The sequence below is a fragment of the Heptranchias perlo genome, chromosome 11, assembly GCF_035084215.1.
Source record: "Heptranchias perlo isolate sHepPer1 chromosome 11, sHepPer1.hap1, whole genome shotgun sequence".
Classification (NCBI taxonomy): domain Eukaryota; kingdom Metazoa; phylum Chordata; class Chondrichthyes; order Hexanchiformes; family Hexanchidae; genus Heptranchias; species Heptranchias perlo.
In genome coordinates this window covers 68,505,196-68,519,334 of record NC_090335.1, presented here as the reverse complement: position 1 = coordinate 68,519,334, position 14,139 = coordinate 68,505,196, and the positions used below count along the sequence as shown (strand labels likewise).

At 45.5% G+C, this 14,139-nt stretch overlaps 1 protein-coding gene across 2 annotated transcripts in view; it reads left to right on the top strand.

Annotated features, from left to right (window-relative positions):
• LOC137327473 (C2 domain-containing protein 2) overlaps positions 1-10,348 on the top strand; it is a 48,689-nt gene extending 38,341 nt beyond the window's left edge. For both annotated transcript variants that reach the window (XM_067993335.1, XM_067993334.1), the window contains 3 exons: positions 576-703; positions 5,203-5,521; positions 6,562-10,348. In XM_067993335.1, coding sequence (XP_067849436.1) covers positions 576-703; positions 5,203-5,521; positions 6,562-6,770 — 656 coding nt within the window. In that variant the 3' untranslated portion in view covers positions 6,771-10,348. The remainder of the gene's footprint in view (positions 1-575; positions 704-5,202; positions 5,522-6,561) is intronic.
• Positions 10,349-14,139: the final 3,791 nt, after the last annotated feature.

Genomic DNA, 14,139 nt, shown 5'->3' with positions numbered 1-14,139 from the left:
TTTCACAGAAGCATTTTCAAACAAAATTTGACACCGAGCCGCATAGAGATATTAGGATAGGTGACCAAAAGCTTGAACAAGGAGGTAGGTTTTAAGGAACGTCTTAAACCTCACCGCCTCTCTCTCCTCCTTTTTAAGGAGGGAATTTCAGAGCATGGTGACGAGGCAGCTGAAGGCACGGCTGTCAATGGTGGGGCGATTTTAAAATCAGGGAAGCGCAAGAGGCCAGAATTGGAGGAGCGCAGAGATCTCGGAGGGTTGTCGGGCTGAAGGAGATTAGAGAGATAGGGAGGGGTGAGACCATGGAGGGATTTGAACACAAGGATAAGAATTTTAAAATCGAGGTGTTGCTTGACCAGGAGCCAATGTAGGTCAGCGAGTACAGGGACGATGGGTAAACGGGACTTGGCGTGAGTTAGGAGTGAGCATCGCGTTCAAGAAAGGAATGATCCCGTTGTATATCTTGGGTTCTGTTATACACCAGTTGTAGTTTTCCTTTTGTCAGCTGCTCTTACTGTGATAACCAGTGTTCAGAAGTGATATGTGCATTGAGTTCAGTCTTTAAATTCTTGTAGAACTCCTACAGTTGAATGGCACAGACCCAGTGGCTGAAGCAGCAATCCGACAACTGACCGAGTCTGCAAAGCTGAAGTTGAAATCGCCCATCAAGAAAAGTACAATTGTAATTTCAGGTGTTACAAAGGTAGGTGCTGGATCTTGTTCACTAATCAACAATTCAATTTGTGTTTCAGCAACTCAGGCCACTGCTTCTAAAATTGTATATTGGATTTTTGTCAAACTGCATTGGGGGGATGCTTTCTCTTCATTAACATGGTTTTATGAAAGGCAAATTGTGTTTGACAAATTTTAGTTTTTTGAGGATGTAACAAGCAGGGTCGATAAAGGTGAACCAGTGGATGTAGTATATTTGGATTTTCAAAAGGCATTTGATAAGGTGTCACATAAGTTGTTATGCAAGAAAAGGGCTCATGGGGCTGGGGGTAATATATTGGCATGGATAGAGGATTGATTAATGGACAGAAAATAGGGATAAACGGGTCAGTTTTCAGGTTGGCAGGCTGTAACTAGTGGGGTGCCACAAGGATCAGTGTTTGGGCCTCAGCTATTTACAATCTGTATCAGTGACTTAGATGAGGGGACTGAGTGTAATGTATCTAAATTTGCTGATACAAAGCTAGGTGGAAAAATAAGCTGTGAGGAGGACATAGTCTGCAAAGGGATAGACAGGTTAAGTGAGTGGACAAGAAGGTGGCAGATGGAATAGAATGTGGGGAAATGTGAGGTTATTCACTTTGGTAGGAAGAATTGAAAAACAGAATATTTTTTTAAATGGTGAGAAACTATGGTAGCACTGAGGGTAGCAAGGGCACAAAATGTACTCTGGGTGGGGGACTTCAAAGTCCATCACCAAGAGTGGCTCGGTAGCACCACTACTGACCGAGCTGGCCGAGTCCTGAAGGACATAGCTGCTAGACTGGGCCTGCGGCAGGTGGTGAGCGAACCAACACGAGGGAAAAACTTACTTGACCTCGTCCTCACCAATCTAACTGTCGCAAATGCATCTGTCCATGACAGTATTGGTAGGAGTGACCACCGCACAGTCCTCGTGGAGATGAAGTCCCGTCTTCGCACTGAGGACACCATCCAACGTGTTGTGTGGCACTACCACCGTGCTAAATGGGATAGATTCAGAACAGATCTAGCAGCTCAAAACTGGGCATCCATAAGGCGCTGTGGGCCATCAGCAGCAGCAGAATTGTATTCCAGCACAATCTGTAACCTCATGGCCCGGCATATTCCTCACTCTACCATTACCAACAAGCCAGGGGATCAACCCTGGTTCAATGAGGAGTGTAGAAGAGCATGCCAGGAGCAGCACCAGGCATACCGAAAAATGAGGTGCCAACCTGGTGAAGCTACAACTCAGGACTACATGCATGCTAAACAGCGGAAGCAACATGCTATAGACAGCTAAGCGATTCCACAACCAACGGATCAGATCAAAGCTCTGCAGTCCTGCCACATCCAGTCGTGAATGGTGGTGGACAATTAAACAACTAACGGGAGGAGGAGGCTCTGCAAACATCCCCATTCTCAATGATGGCGGAGTCCAGCACGTGAGTGCAAAAGACAAGGCTGAAGCGTTTGCAACCATCTTCAGCCAGAAGTGCCGAGTGGATAATCCATCTCAGCCTCCTCCCGATATCCCCACCATCACGGAAGCCAGTCTTCGGCCAATTCGATTCACTCCACGTGATATCAAGAAACGACTGAGTGCACTGGATACAGCAAAGGCTATGGGCCCCAACAACATCCCAGCTGTAGTGCTGAAGACTTGTGCTCCAGAACTAGCTGCGCCTCTCGCCAAGCTGTTCCAGTACAACTACAACACTGGCATCCACCCGACAATGTGGAAAATTGCCCAGGTATGTCCTGTCCACAAAAAGCAGGACAAATCCAATCCGGCCAATTACCGCCCCATCAGTCTACTCTCAATCATCAGCAAAGTGATGGAAGGTGTCGTCGACAGTGCTATCAAGCGGCACTTACTCACCAATAACCTGCTCACCGATGCTCAGTTTGGGTTCCGCCAGGACCACTCGGCTCCAGACCTCATTACAGCCTTGGTCCAAACATAGACAAAAGAGCTGCATTCCAGAGGTGAGGTGAGAGTGACTGCCCTTGACATCAAGGCAGCATTTGACCGAGTGTGGCACCAAGGAGCCCTAGTAAAATTGAAGTCAATGGGAATCAGGTGGAAAACTCTCCAGTGGCTGGAGTCATACCTAGCACAAAGGAAGATGGTAGTGGTTGTTGGAGGCCAATCATCTCAGCCCCAGGGCATTGCTGCAGGAGTTCCTCAGGGCAGTGTCCCAGGCCCAACCATCTTCAGCTGCTTCATCAATGACCTTCCCTCCATCATAAGGTCAGAAATGGGGATGTTCGCTGATGACTGCAGAGTGTTCAGTTCCATTCGCAACCCCTCAGATAATGAAGCAGTCCGAGCCTGCATGCAGCAAGACCTGGACAACATCCAGGCTTGGGCTCATAAGTGGCAAGTAACATTCGCGCCAGATAAGTGCCAGGCAATGACCATCTCCAACAAGAGAGTCTAACCACCTCCCCTTGACATTCAACGGCATTACCATCGCCAAATCCCCCACCATCAACATCCTGGGGGTCACCATTGACCAGAAACTGAACTGGACCAGCCATATAAATACTGTGGCTACGAGAGCAGGTCAGAGGCTGGGTATTCTGTGATGAGTGACTCACCTCCTGACTCCCCAAAGCCTTTCCACCATCTACAAGGCACAAGTCAGGAGTGTGATGGAATACTCTCCACTTGCCTGGATGAGTGCAGCTCCAACAACACAAGAAGCTCGACACCATCCAAGATAAAGCAGCCCATCCACCACCCTGAACATTCACTCCCTTCACCACCGGCGCACTGTGGCTGCTGTGTGCACCATCCACCGGATGCACTGCAGCAACTCGCCAAGGCTTCTTCGACAGCACCTCCCAAACCCGCGACCTCTACCACCTAGAAGGACAAGAGCAGCAGGCGCATGGGAACAACACCACCTGCACGTTCCCCTCCAAGTCACACACCATCCCGACTTGGAAATATATCGCCGTTCCTTCATTGTCGCTGGGTCAAAATCCTGGAACTCCCTTCCTAACAGCACTGTGGGAGAACCGTCACCACACGGACTGCAGCGGTTCAAGAAGGCGGCTCACCACCACCTTCTCAAGGGCATTCGGGAATGGGCAATAAATGCTGGCCTCGCCAGCGACGCCCACATCCCGTGAACGAATTAAAAAAAAATAGTGGTTATGTTGCTGGACTAGTAATCCAGAGACGTGAGTTCAAATCCCACCATGGCAGCTGGGGAATTTAAATTCAGTTAATTAAATAAAATCTGGAATAAAAAGATAGTATCAGTAATGGTGACCATGAAACTACCGGATTACTGTAAAAACCCATCTGTTTCACTAATGTTCTTTAGGGAATGAAACCTGCAGTCTTTACTCAGTCTGGCCTATATGTGACTCCAAACCCACAGCAACGTGGTTGATTCTTAACTGCCCTCTGACATGGCTTAGCAAGTCACTCAATTGTACAATCTCGCTACAAAAAGTAACTCCCTTTTTGTAGGGAGAACCTTCACCACAGGGACTGCAGCGGTTCAAGAAGGCGGCTCACCACCACTTTCTCAAGGGCAATTAGGGATGGGCAATAAATGCTGGCCTTGCCAGTGACGCCCACATCCCATGAATGAATAAATAAAATGTTGTTCAGAAGGATTTGGGTGTCCTCATACACAGCTAGCATGCAATTAGAAAGGCAAATGGCATGTCGGCCTTTATTGCAGGGGGTTGGAGTACAAGAGTAAGGAAGTCTTGCTACAATTGTTACAGGGCTTTGGCAAGACCTCAGCAGGAGTACTGTGTACAGTTTTGGTCTCCTTATCTAAGGAAGGGTATACTCGCCTTAGAGGCGGTGCAACAGATGTTTACTAGATTAATTCCTGGGATGAGAGGGTTGTCCTATGAAGAGAGATTGAGTAGAATGGGCCTATACTCTTAGGAGTTTACAAGAATGAGAGGTGATCTCATTGAAACATACAAGAATCTGAGGGGGGGGGGGGGGGGGGGTGGTGACAGGGTAGATGCTGAGTGGTTGTTTCCCCTGGCTGGTGTGTCTAGAACTAGGGGGCGTAGTTGCAGGATAAGGGGTCGGCCATACAAAACTGAGATGAGGAGGAATTTCTTCAGAGGGCTGTGAATCTTTGGAATTCTCTACCCCAGAGGGCTGTGGATGCTGAGCCGTTGAGTATGTTCAAGGCTGAGATCAATAGATTTTTGGACTCTCGGGCAATCAAGGGCAGGAAAGTGGAGTTGAGGTCGAAGATCAGCCATGGTCTGATTAAATGGCGGAGCAGGCTCGAGGGGCCGCATGGCCTACTCCTGCTCCTAATTCTTATGTTCTTAACCCTCTATTTCCTATTCACGGGATTTCATTTTATGGTGGAAGGGAAAGGATTTTGAGCATTGCTTGCAGGGTTGGTTGGTTGACATTGACATTGAGTATTCAGTTCAAGTGTACTTTTTTAATGTTTGAATTGGTTGCAGGCAATTCATGATCTGAAGAGATTATTCCCCATCTTGCCCCTCTAGGCTCCCTTGACTGCAGATGATGAAATGACCCTATCGGCCGATTACGCAGCTGCGATGGATGCCTCCCTGAGGCAGGAACCTCAACCCCACCTCTCCTCCGAATGCATCGCTGGGCTCTCTTCAGAAAAAACACTAACTGGTAGTTTACCAGAGACTGATCCTTGTACTGCCGCGGGAGCTCTGTCCATGGCTCCCGCAATTAACACTGATCAGCAATCCAACCAGTGGAACGATGGCTCTCAGGAAGACCTGGATTTTGAACGAAGGTCCAATATTTCCATAGGTGGCTCAGAAGCAGGAACTGTGAAAAAATCCAAAGGTAAATGTTCCTTTTTGAGTTCTGGAATGCGTGGTTTAAATCTCTTTGGCGAGAAGTGAAAAGCCACCTTCATGCACTGGAGTCTCCTCTCTCCGAGTTGCGAGTCCTCTTAAATGCTTTATCTATCACTGGCAGATGTGTGTGTGTTCCTCTTTCTTTTCTGCCCAGCCTCGAGTTTTCCCCCACCTTTGGCCTAATGCTATGAGAATTTAGGTTCAGTTAATAGTGAGCACCTGTTAAAGGCTGAAGTGTTGTACCATTTGAGGGGGGGGGAGGATGGGGCGAGAGAAAGAAACTTGAGGGAGGACTTCACTCCCACCTCCCGGATTTTTAAAGTGGAATTTGGGATTGAGAGGCCTGGGAGCAAGCTGTCTGTCCATCGCCTTAGTCGGGAAAAGGGAAGAAACCCACTAACTATTGGGTTTGAACTGTCCCTTTTTTTTAGAAAGGTAATTTGCAGCCGCCTTCATTCCCTTGCCAAACCTTCGCCTTTTTCGTCCTTTATAAAAGCAGTAGCTTTTGTTGGGGCGTGATTCTATAGGCCCCAACAGCCCTCCAGTACCTTTAGCTAAGTGGCTATCATGTGTGCGCGTTCAGTGTTGAAAGGGTATTGGGGGGGGAGAGGGAAGGGGTATTACAGAGCCTGATCTTGTCCTGACCGGATTCATGCACGTGCATTCTTCCAGCCGGGGCTACTGGATAGTGAGCAGGAACTTGGGTTTTATTTTTCTTCTTGGCTGAGGAGCAGAGAGACCAATCGAAGCACTACCCCAGCTGCAATCGACTAACTCGGGACAGAAGAGATCAAAACTGCTAATGTCTGATCCACTGCCACACAGCACAAAGGGTTTACCTACTGAACCATTAGGGGAAACTGTAATTTAATGTATGCACAAACCCTCCCAACACAAGCTTGTTTCTCTTTCCGTTAAGAGAGACCACTAATGTATATATTTTTTTTTCTTGTCGCGAGTACTTTTTGTGCAGGACCTCATTTGCTGTGCAAATTTGAAATTGGTTGGTTTTTTTTTTATTATTAGGTGGCTTTATGCGGAGTGGCGCAAAATTCTTTTTCCGTCGGAGACATCATCAGAAGGAGCCTGGGATGAGCCAGTCGCACAATGACCTGGTTTATCTGGAGCAGCCAACGCCCCTGGAGAAGGAGAGGAAGTCGGCCAGGAAGCACATTAAAAGGCTTTTCCCGAAATCCAAAAGCAAAGCTAAATTTAATGGCTCCACAGTGGACTAAAATTCCTGAACACTTGAGCTTCCCTCTTTTTTTCCTGCCGTCTTCCCCGTCCCACTCTGTTGCACTGACTAGGGAATGTGCAAACTCAAAAGCCTCGGATTTTATTTGACTTGCAATTACTGAGGCTTGCTCCATCATAATTATTCCAGTTTAGAAGGAAGCCTATTTTTTTAAAATTTTACTTTTCGCTCATTGAGGAAAATTGCAACTTTTTTTTGAGTTCTGCAAGCTTTTGGATTTTCTCTCTCTGTAATGAGCATCGGGTATAGTGCAAGCTTTCGGAAGTGTGGGGGCACCTTCAACACTACGTTTTACCATGTGCCCAGTTCCTACCACAGGTGAACCTCCACCTGCTTAAGATGTAACCTTCCCGTCCAGTCACCCAGCTGAGGTATTCATAGCTCTCTGAGCTAATGTTGCCAGGTTAGAGGCAGTTCTACAATGTAGATTTATGTTCAATTAGCTTATGCCACAATTTAAAACTATTGGCACAGTTTTTTTTATATATATATATGAAATGGGGTTTAAACCCCAAGTAATTTGTCATTTTCTCAATTCCATCTGCTATTTTTGTGGGGTTTTTTCCTCAGCTCTTCCTTCTGTTTCTCTGCCCTCCCCCAATTCTCATCTCCCCACTTTTTTCCAAGAGTGCTATAACTGACCAAAAGGCCTACTCACAGGCCTCACTGAGCCAAATACAAGGATAAAACTTTGCATTCTCTCCATTTCATTATTTCCTTCAGAAAACAGCCCTGATGAGTCATTCTTTGAACAACTCGTGGTTAGAACACTGATTTTTTAAAAACCATTTGATGACTTTTTACGTTGAGAATGGTGGGTAAATGAGATCCCTGAGGAGCAATGGTTCATTTTGTAGAATCTGCCAAATAGCCATGTTGGAGGAGGTGTGGGAGGAGGTGTGTGTTATACAGGAACCATCACTCTGCTTTGATCCCTTACTAAACACTGTGGCAAATGAGAGAAATTCTCCGAAACGGGGATGAGAAGGGGGAAAAAATCAAACGTGTAGTGCGAGGAATGACTGCATCCCTTCTAAAACAAAAATCATGGAATTCAATTGAAAAATGTTGTTGTTGAATCGGCTTTTAAGCCTGAACTTCAGAGACTTTGTTTAATTTGTAAATGTTTAAACAAAGATATCAAAACAATTAGGTGTGGTATGTGCCAAAAGTAGCCATGTCCTCCTACTCTACAGGGGCTCAAGGATTGAGCGCGAATACATCAATTTTTCCTCTACCGCACTGCCAAAACCTCCCATGAATTGCTGAAGTTTCTGACTAAAGATTTACAAGCCTGCTCTTTTTTTTTAGATGGCTTATAGTTTGGGAATATGAATTTGTGAAGCAAGAAAAACCATCACTACAAAAATAGAATTGTAATGACCGTATGTAAGTGTTCACTGTGTTGAAGGTATTTGAAATAGGACAAAAAATCGGCGTTCAATAGATTTGTGTGTGTGTATAAAATATCACCCTTTTTTTGTTGGGTGGTATTTTAGGGAATGTAACATCACCTTTAACACTATATTTTAAAAAAATATCTGAGCTTCCTATAGGCCATATGAGCATGCTGCTGCACTGTGCCACTTTACGTGCTGCATGTTTAGTGGAACCAGAGGAATCTTCCGACACTGCACTTGAATTTTTTTTTAAAACTAACTGGAGAAGTTGTTGCCTGAATGCACCATTTTCCATAATGCCCCAAGTTCCTATTCTGCCCAACGTTGTCCTTGCTGGTGCTGTGCTATTTCTGAAGCCTTTTAGGGTGCACTTCCTTCTAGTTCTGGATGGGGCAACTCAAAAGGGCAGTGGGCTGCAGATATCCAGTTCTGAAGTCGCCATTTTATTGTAAGTGATTGATCGGCTTGGAAGGATGAATGCTTGACCTTCTTGGATCATCCCCGATGTAAGTCCAGGCTTCAAACTGAAGCTTTCCTTGGACTTTGTGTGTGTGTGCACAACAATACAGCAATAGGACCAACCTCGGAATTTGTACCTTCCTACCTCCGGGTGACTTTTTTTTAATTCACTACCAACTGCGACCAATTGACGTCTTGCATTTTATGCTGTGACTTTAATTTTGCTACTGCCAATTGCCTAACAGTATATAGGGGCCGTTGAATGACTAGGGTGGGCCTGCCTTTCCTCAGCTTCAGGATGTATTGGAATTTAGCGCTGCTTAGGTTGTAGCTGTATTTTAGACCCATCACACTACACCTGCCATTGTCGTTTTGACAGCTAGCCATGCTGACTGAATGCTTACTGTTTTTACAAACCAAAATTTAGTGACAATATCCATAACAGCAATACTACATAATTTGTGTAGATGAGAGCAAAAATCATTGTACTTTTCTGGAATTCCCTTCTAGCAGTGGGGTAGCTGTATATGACTTTCTGGGGCAGATCATCTCCCTGGATTCTCCATTTTACCATACTGGCCATGTCAAGCACCAATTGGGGTAAGATGACCAATAAATACCTCTTCCCCCTCATGTGTTCCCATGCAGTCCAATTGCTTGTTGTAGCTGAAAGGTGGCATGATTTTTGACTCTCCCTGTGGATTTTGTTACTTTTTTTTTTAAAACTGTTTATTTCCTTGCTCCCCATACCTCCCCTCCCCTTTCCCCCCCCCCCCCCCCCAATTTCTATTCCATTATTGAGTTTTTTTGGGGGGGGTGGAAACTGTACTGGGTTTACATGATGCTGTTCTTCCGCTAGGGGCTTCCAGGTATTCTTTATAGCTCAGTGAATTTTTTTAAAAAAATGAAATGACATTACAGGTAATGATGTAAGTAGCATTGGAGTCTAAAATTATTCCCAACGTGTGACCTACCGATCATTTGTGTGTGTGGTTTCTGTCAATTCAGGACTTTTGTGTTCAGTACTAGCACCTTCCGCTGAAGGTTTAGGGGGTGTGTTATCAAAGTACTGTATACATTTCCATAGTCCCCATTCTTTCAAACCTAACTTTATTTTCCCTGAAAAATATTGCCCTTTTATTTTTGGGGAGGAGATGAGGGGGAAAAGGGTATTAACCAAATTACACTGTCGCCTCCCTCTCTCTCTGATCGGAACGGACAACTCCTCGAATGCGAATAATTGCACGTCCAGCCCAGTGTCCACTGGGAAATTAAACTCGTGACCAAAGATCGAAAAAAGGGACGTGTACCCCCCCTATTACTACAGAAATACCGCCTATAAGAATCCTATATCTCCATTAAAATGTACTGTTTCCGTATAAACTTGTAAATATTTTTTTATTTAGCACGGGCACAATGATTGTAGGTTTCTCGTAAACCATAACTGGAACCTTTGGTGCTCTCTCCCTACCCAAAATTAGTAAACAAAAAAAATGTATGATGTTTATGGAACTGAGCCAGAGAACAGAACTGAAAGTGGATTGCACACTAAGTTATTGATGATGATTATTAAAGGAAATGCTGCATGTTAAAAGTCTCGCTTAAAAGGAGAAACACTGAAGTTACCCTGTTGCCTTCGTATGTAAAACTACAGTGTCTTAATTCTTGTAACTAATGCAATAAATATTAAGAGTCGTGACTTTTTGTTTGCTCTTTTGTTCTTGTGCCGCACGCAGGGCAGCAGGATCTGTCGTTTCATCATCGTAGTCACTAGGGCAGAAGGTGACCATAGCTCTATCTCAGTGTTGTCCAGTAGAAATTGCTGACTAGCCACAGGTGTGGTAACGGCAACACCGTTTTAGACACATGCACTAATTCTAGTAGAAAACATGTTACGCACAGTGCAGGTAAATGTTTGTTAAATGAACATACACTGCAAATGAGTATTGAGATCACATGCCCAACGAAGGTGTCCATTACTTTTTATATACTGATCAAAAATTCAATTGGCTACCTCTGGATACCCGATTAGCTACATGTGACTAGTGGCTAACGTATTGAACAACACTGGTCTATTTAGTCTATTCAAACCACCCATCAATTTCCTTACTGTGATTCTGGAATGAATGGCCCTGTGTGCCCTTTCCTAATGGGAATTCATTCAGTTTTTTTTAAAAGTAACCTGCCATGCCTTTCTGTTCAGTTACCCTGCTGGTAATCTGTTCCACAATGTTATCACCCTTTTAAAAAATATATTGCCTAAATTTCCTTTTTTTAAATTTTAAACTCCACCCCCTAACCCTAGAATCCTGTGCCCAACAGAACTTTCCTGGAACCAAATTCTCATACCTCTTTGAAAATCTTTAAAAATCTCCATCAGTGTCAACTTTGTTTCAGTGGGTAACACCCTGTCGCCTCTTGACTCAAGGTTGTGGGTCCAAGTCCAACTCCAGAGACTTGAGCGCACAATTTAGGCTGACACTACAGTGCAGTACTGAGGGAGTGCCACGCTGTCGGAGTAGGGTTCCCAACCCTCCTGCTTTCGGGGATACCCCCACCCCATAGCGATGCCTCTAGCAGCCCCGGGGCATCAGCTCTTTAAATTTCTCGCCACAGTTATGCCCCTGTTTTTCCCTGCCCCAACTCTGACATCACCGGCTGCTGATCAGAGAAGCCTCCGGCTCGTTGACATCTTGCAACCACTGCCGCAGAAAGCAGTGACCGACTGGTGTGTGGGGAACAGTCGGGAGGGAGCTGCGGCAGAGGCTGGAATCGGGGGTGGGGGGGGCAACTCGGAAATCCAGAGTGGTGGAGGGTGAGAGGGAGACTAAGGAATTGGCTCGTCTCAACTGAGGATTTAATATCAGGTGCAATTGAAGTAACTGAAGCTCCAGAGCGAGGAGAGTTTTGCATTCATCAAGTGCCTTGTCTAATTCTTATTATGGACTATTCAGTTTCTCATACTATAGTTTGGATTTCAAATGCTCCTAATCATTAACATTTTCTATTGTATTTCTAAGGACCAGCTCGAGAGGCTTTGAAATAGGTCACCTCTCCCCTCTATTGGTATAGAGATTGGGGAATGGGGACTCGGAGAGTGAGAGCTGGGGAATCTGGGTCAGAGGGAGATGGGGACTCGGGGTCGGGGGGGGGGGGTGGATGGAGACTGGCAGCTTAGGGGAAAGATAGAGAATGAGGACGAGAGAGAGATGAAGACTGGATGGGAGGTTGGGGGAGAGAAAGGGATGCTGGGCCGGGGGATTGGGGCTCAAGCAGTAGGGGAGAATGGGATGGTGCGGGGATCAGCATTTCCTGCAGCAGCAATGACTTGGTGAGTGGGAGCGGCAGTGAGAAGAGGAGCCAGTAAAGGGTTGAGTGAAACCTGGGGACTTTACAGTGGGTAAATAGTGAAAGATTGTTTCTACTGGTGGGCGAATGGGAAACTAGAACAGAAACCAAGGATTCTCACTGGACGAGCCAAGGGAAAGGGAGGAGGAAGGTTCTGGTACTGGGGGCAATTAGACCGTGGGATCCTTCACCACCTGTGACTATAGAGGTAAAGACTAAAACTTCCTTTAAAGGGAAAGGGGATAAATATTTGAAAAAGAATATAAAAGGGTCTTGGGGAATGGGGTTACAGGAGAAAGCACCAGAACAGGGGGCTGAATGGCCTCCTCCTGTACTGTAATTTCTGGAATTCTATGAAAACAGAGCCCAGTGAGTGGTTTGGAAATGTTGGCACTGAGCTGAGTTTAGGACGATGTGCCCTGTGAGAAATGCCCCCTAAACACTGAGCCTGCTGCCCTTTGCGCAATTTTTCAGTTTGATTCATGTCGTTCTGTATTGGCCGGTTTCGACGTGAGGTCCAGTACAGGTCAGCTCTGACGGGTTCCCAGTACAGGTCAGCTCTGACGGGTTCCCAGTACAGGTCAGCTCTGACGGGTTCCCAGTACAGGTCAGCTCTGACTGGTTCCCAGTACAGGTCAGCTCTGACGGGTTCCCAGTACAGGTCAGCTCTGACGGGTTCCCAGTACAGGTCAGCTCTCTTCCCACGAAACCGGAGTCCAAACCAAAGAGAGAGGGAGAGAGATGGGGCCTACTAAAATTGGCATCAACTGAAGAGCCTGACCGCACCTTGTGCAGTGCAGGGGGGTTTCTGGCTTATGGTTTTGGGGTGAATATCAGTGGGCTTTAGGATTACTACTAGTTACAGGTAGGATATTGGGGCATTTTACTTATTGCTACCAGTTACATATAGACTTTGTGAGTTATTGTATTACTGTTGTTTATGAGGAGAATGAGTGTTATTTATAAAAGATATATACTAAGGTAAATGCAATGACATTTTTGAAGTTGTATGGTCAAGCATCACGTGGTCAGAACATCATGGGATCAAACCTCCAGAGTTGCCGACCCTATCTCGGAGGTGCCTCCTGTCTGATGAGACATTAAACTGAAGCCCTGTCTGCCCCCTCGGCTGGACGTAAAAGATCCCACGACACTATTAGATTATCTGGTCATTATCACATTGCTGTTTGTGGGAGCTTGCTGTGTGCAAATTGGCTGCCGCGTTTCCTACATTACAACAGTGACTGCCCTTCAGAAGTACTTTGTTGGCTGTAAATGTTCTGCGGTTGTGAAAGGCACTATATAAATGCAAGTTTGTTCCTATAAAATATTCCTTCATCCGTTTCTCCAGAGAGTAAAGTCCCAGAGTAGAGAATCTTTTATAATTCAGCCCTCAAGTTCAGGAATCAATTTCTTAGTTCTCGACTCCCTCCAATAATTGTATATCATTCTTTTATTAAGGAAACCAAAACTAAACACAGTGCTCCAGATGTGGCCTCACCAAGGCCAATTAAAACTTCAACAGCACCTCCATAGATTCAGTATTCACACCCTTAGCTATACATTCCTATGTTTCATTTGCTTTCTTGTCTGCCTGTGAACATTGAACCAACAGTTTTAACAATCTATCCACCAAACATCAAGGACTTCTAGGTGGTGTTTTTTAATATTCCTTCTTGGGATATGGGCATAACTGGCAAAGCTGGTGTTTATTTCTCATCCCTAGTTAACCTGAGAAGGTGATGGTGTGCCTTGGACTGCAGTCCCTGTGATATATAACAGTTTTGATACAACTTGAGTGGCTTGCTCAGTCACTTCAGAGGGCAGTTAAGAGTCAACCATGTTGGTGTGGGACTGGAGTTACGTCTCGGCCAACAGGTTTCCTTTCCTAAGGAGGCCATTCGGCCCATCTTGCCTGTACCAGCTTTTTGAAAGAGTTGTCCACTTATTCCCATTCCCCTGTTTTTTCCCTATAGCCCTGCAAATTTTCCCCCTTCAAGTATTTATCCAATTTCCTTTTGAAAGTTACAATTGAATCTGCTTCCACCGCCCTTTCAGATCACAACTCGCTGCATTAAAAAAAATTCTCCTCATCTCCCCTCTGGTTCTCTTGCCAGTTATCTTAAATCTGTGTCCTTTCGT